The sequence below is a fragment of the Sinocyclocheilus rhinocerous genome, unplaced genomic scaffold (assembly GCF_001515625.1).
Source record: "Sinocyclocheilus rhinocerous isolate Xijiao unplaced genomic scaffold, SAMN03320098_v1.1 scaffold883, whole genome shotgun sequence".
Lineage (NCBI taxonomy): Eukaryota > Metazoa > Chordata > Actinopteri > Cypriniformes > Cyprinidae > Sinocyclocheilus > Sinocyclocheilus rhinocerous.
The window spans coordinates 1-4387 of NW_015627244.1; the positions used below are offsets into that span (position 1 = coordinate 1).

General features: G+C 38.9%; 1 protein-coding gene across 2 annotated transcripts in view; it reads right to left on the reverse strand.

Moving 5' to 3' along the window:
- Positions 1-970: 970 nt before the first annotated feature.
- Positions 971-4387, reverse strand: part of LOC107724605 (ubiquitin carboxyl-terminal hydrolase 5-like) — an 11065-nt gene continuing 7648 nt past the window's right edge. For both annotated transcript variants that reach the window (XM_016533606.1, XM_016533598.1), the window contains exons 16-17: positions 1245-1388; positions 971-1155 (exon numbers count right to left, since the gene is read on the reverse strand). In XM_016533606.1, coding sequence (XP_016389092.1) covers positions 986-1155; positions 1245-1388 — 314 coding nt within the window. In that variant the 3' untranslated portion in view covers positions 971-985. The remainder of the gene's footprint in view (positions 1156-1244; positions 1389-4387) is intronic.

A 4387-nucleotide genomic window follows, 5' to 3' on the forward strand; every position in this document is an offset into this window, starting at 1 on the left:
TGGACTTTTAAGATAATCGGTTAAACTAGCTAGCTGTTTTTATTGATGACGTTTTATTCGATTTTTATATCTAAATGTGAAAAGAATAAAAATAAAAAAAACTTTTAGATATCAGTCCGCATATGTGATGGACATTGGTTATGATCATCATTGGTATCTACTTTGAAGGCATCTTGAGTAAAACTGCTTCATATTTAACTAAGCATATGCAAAACGCTTGAACCGGAAGCGACGAGACCCGGTTAACAGAATACGGAAGTCTGTTGCGCATAACCCCTATTTACACTGTGATTTGAAAGAAAACAGCGCATCCTTGTGGCGCGGCTGACACAGAAGAGCGTAAGCTGCCTGCGTTCGGCTCATATTCTCCAAAATGGTGCTACGGTGATGCGGACAGACATAGAGGAAACGAATTGTTCAATAAAGTAGTTATTTTTGTTTCTTCGCATTCAAAAAGTATTCTTGTCGCTTCATAACGTTACGTTTGAACCACTGATGGCAGATGGACTATTCTGACCATGCTTTTCATACTTTTCTGGACCTTGACAGTGTAATTTACTTGGCAGTCTATGGGACAGTCACAAGCCTCCCGGTTTTCATCCAAAATATCTTAAATTGTGTTCCGAAGACGAACGAAGCTTTTACGGGTTTGGAACGACATGGGGGTAAGTGATTAATGACAAAATTTTCATTTTGGGGTGGAGTATCCTTTTAACAGGTTTCATTCTCTATTTATATTATGAAGTTTACAATTTTTGCTACCCGTTACCAAAATTTAGAACCATGATTTGTGTGACTTTAATGCTTTAACCAGAGAATCTCAGTGATGCCACTTTTTGGGTGTCACAATTTTAAAAGAAAGGTTCAATTTTTTATACCGAGGTAAAATGTATGCAATGTAGCAGTTGGGTTGCATGCAAAATGAGGGACAATACACTTTTAGTATCGGGTCTATGAATCAATAAAACGTTTTGTATCCCTCGGGTTAAGAGAGACAGTTGCCGTGTCTCACCGTAGCTCTGAGAGCACGAGTGGCCTGGTCTCGACTGAATCCCATAGAAACAATAGTTGCTAGATGTTCCTCAGGTAGACTCTCCGTGGGAGTGGTGCCAGGAGCAGAACTAGATCCAGGCAACACTAAAGGTGCTGAGAAATCTGCAGAAGATCACAGAGAATTTTACTGGAAATCTGCATTCTACTTTAATTCCTCTTCACAGCTGACACTCATTGATGAGTGAATTTACCAGGGTCTTCCATGTGTCCCATCACCCAGTTCATAGCAGCATCAATGCCAGTGTTGCCCGTGTAGTACACAGCCTTCCGGCAGGACTCCAGAGGAAAACCCATCTCACACAGCTGAGACACTGTGGAGTCATCCAACACTGGAGCTGAGAGACATACAGAGAGAGAGTGCTCTACAGACATGTTTTGATATCAACATTTCTAGTAGTAATTACACTGACTGAATGCTAATTACAATTATTAATTAAAAATTAAACACATGCTTAAAGGAATAGTTCACCCAAATATTTACATTTTCTGAAAATTCTCACACTCAGATCACCCAAGATGAAGACGAGTTTATTTCTTCATCAGAACTGATTTGGAGAAGTTCAGCATTACATCACTTGCTCACCGATGGATCCTCTGCAGTAAATGAGTAGGGCTGTAGCTATCGATTATTTTAGTAATCGAGTATTCTACCAATTATTCCATCGATTAATTGAGTAATCGGATAAGAAGTCATTTTTCTTTATTAAAGAGCAATACTAGATATACAGGAGAAAATAAGATCGGTCTCTTAAAATAAACAACTAATTGTTTCCTTTTTAGGAAAATAAATATTTTTACTGCTGAAATTGCATACATTAATTACCGTTAAAGCTAAACCCATTTAATTGCCAAATTACATTCAAAATGCAAATACAAATATATAAATAAAAAATAAATAAAATAAATAAATAAAAATACAAAAATCAACTTCACATTACTTTAAAAAGGTAAAAAGGTACCAACTAAAACCAAGGCATAAATCAAAATAATAGTAATAAAAATAATAATACCTAAACATTGCATTTATGTTGTGCAACTTAACTTTCAAGTTTCAGCCTAACTAAAGCTGAAGCATGACCTAAGTCTTTACTGTCTTCTTGGAAGGCTTTGTGGCTTTTGTGAGAGGCAAAAATCAGTGGACAGGAAGGTAACTTGGAACAAGAACAAGAGTCCATACACAATTTCTAAGAACATTTTTCTGCAACATGAAATTAGAGTTATTTGGAGAATAGACCCTCTTAAATGTCTCTCTACGTACTGGTGTGTGTGTGTGCAACTGGTTTTTGATATCCTTCATATTCTGTGTACTGGTCAGTTCACAGCAGTGATAGAAATTAATCTGTTCCAATAAGTTTAAATAGATTTTTACATTTTATGGGCATTTTTACCTTTATAAAGCCTTTTTTTTCTAAAAGTCTGCATCATCTTTTTAGTCAAATTCTTACATTTAATCAGTCAATTAGAATAATAAGACATTTGGGCTGTTACCAAACAAATGGTATCAGTATCAACAAAATTCATCTTTGTAAAGCAGAGGAAACACAGAAGCTGCATCCGACGAGGCATTTAGATGTAGGCCTATTTACACTATTTAACAAAAATGAAAAGATACTTTAAATGAATTTAAAACCACCAGTAGGTGGCAGCAAGTCACTTTTAATAAGTGAGTCATTGCAACTGAACCGAATCATTTAAACGGTTGATTCATTCAGGAACTAAACATGGTCATGTTGCTCAAAGACGCAAAACAGCGCTGTGGCTGTGTTTGGGATAATTTTTTTGTTGCCAAAATAGAGCACTACAGGCAATATGGTGTCTAAAACGTAAGTCTCTTAATATTAACTTCTTGTTTATTGAACTGTTGCATAAAATCAGTATCACGTTTGTAATCATGCTGATTTTTAGAGGTGAAAACTGGCACTCTTTGTGTGATATTGACTAACTTTCTTTCTGTGGTATTTTTATGCATAACTGTATGGGGAGTGTGTCTGTGTGTCACAGAGAGAGAATGAGACAATCAACACGAATGGCGCTTTCACAAAACATAGCTAACTTGTCAAGGGACATCATAACTAGCCACCATATTGATTTATGGTCTTAAAGGGGTCATATGATGTTGCTAAAAAGAACATTATTTTGTGTATTTGGTGTAATGAAATGTGTTTATGCAGTTTAAGGTAAAAAAAACACATTATTTTCCACATACTGTACATTATTGTTTCTCCTCTATGCCCCGCCTTTCTGAAACGCGTCGATTTTTACAAAGCTCATCGGTCTGAAAAGCGAGGTGTGCTCTGATTGGCCAGCTATCCAGTGTGTTGTGATTGGCCGAATACCTCAAGCGTGTGACAGAAATGTTACGCCCCTACCATACTGTGATGCCCTGTCAGGCCGGAGCGATGATTCAAAAACATGAAAACCCATTATAAACGAGGCATTTGTTGCATCCAGTGTGGACATAATTACGGATTATTGTAATTCAATAATTGCATCTCGCCGCATAAACGTAAAACAATGTCTGCAAAACTCGCGTTTGAATCATCAGTGGCAAATTCTTTAAATATAAAAAACGTACTTGCAGTCTGTGAGTCAGAACAGCCGGCATTGTAGTCTACTCTTCCAGGATCAGGAAACAGTCCTCCATGAAATGTGCTGGACACATCTGAATATTTGAGTTGAACTGTTCTGGAACAGTGTTGTAAATACAACTTAACCACTGATTTCTAGTCGTGTCCATTTTTGGAAGGCCAAACAAAGTAGTTTCGCTTTCACAACGAAAAACACAGCGGCCTACCGTGTGCGTCCTCCATAAAATGTGCTGCACACATCTGAATATTTGGGTTGAAGTGTTCTGGAACAGTGTTGTAAATACAACTTAACCACTGATTTCTAGTCGTGTCCTCTTTTGGAAGGCCAAACAAAGTAGTTTCACTTTTACAATGAAACACATTGTCACACACTAGAGTGAGCTAGAGCTAGAGTGAGCGGCGGCGGCCTAGAGTGAGCAGATGCCGGGGGCTAGAGTGAAGAACGGCGGAGGGCTAGAGTGAGCGGAGGCCGGTGGGCTTGAGAACGGCACAGCCAGCGGATTCGACGAAGGAGCGTCCGGCGGGCTTGCGGCAACCACATGTGACGACCCCGGGCTGGACTCCGCTTCGTCCACGGTGAAAGCCGATCCGGCGATCCACAGCGCAAAGTTGTTGTATTTCCTCAGCAACCAGCACGGATCAGCTCCAGGCATGACGAAGCAGATATCATCCTCTTTTGGAAGACCAAACAAAGTAGTTTCGCTTTCACAACGAAACACACAGCGCCTTCACGACATGGCAGCGGC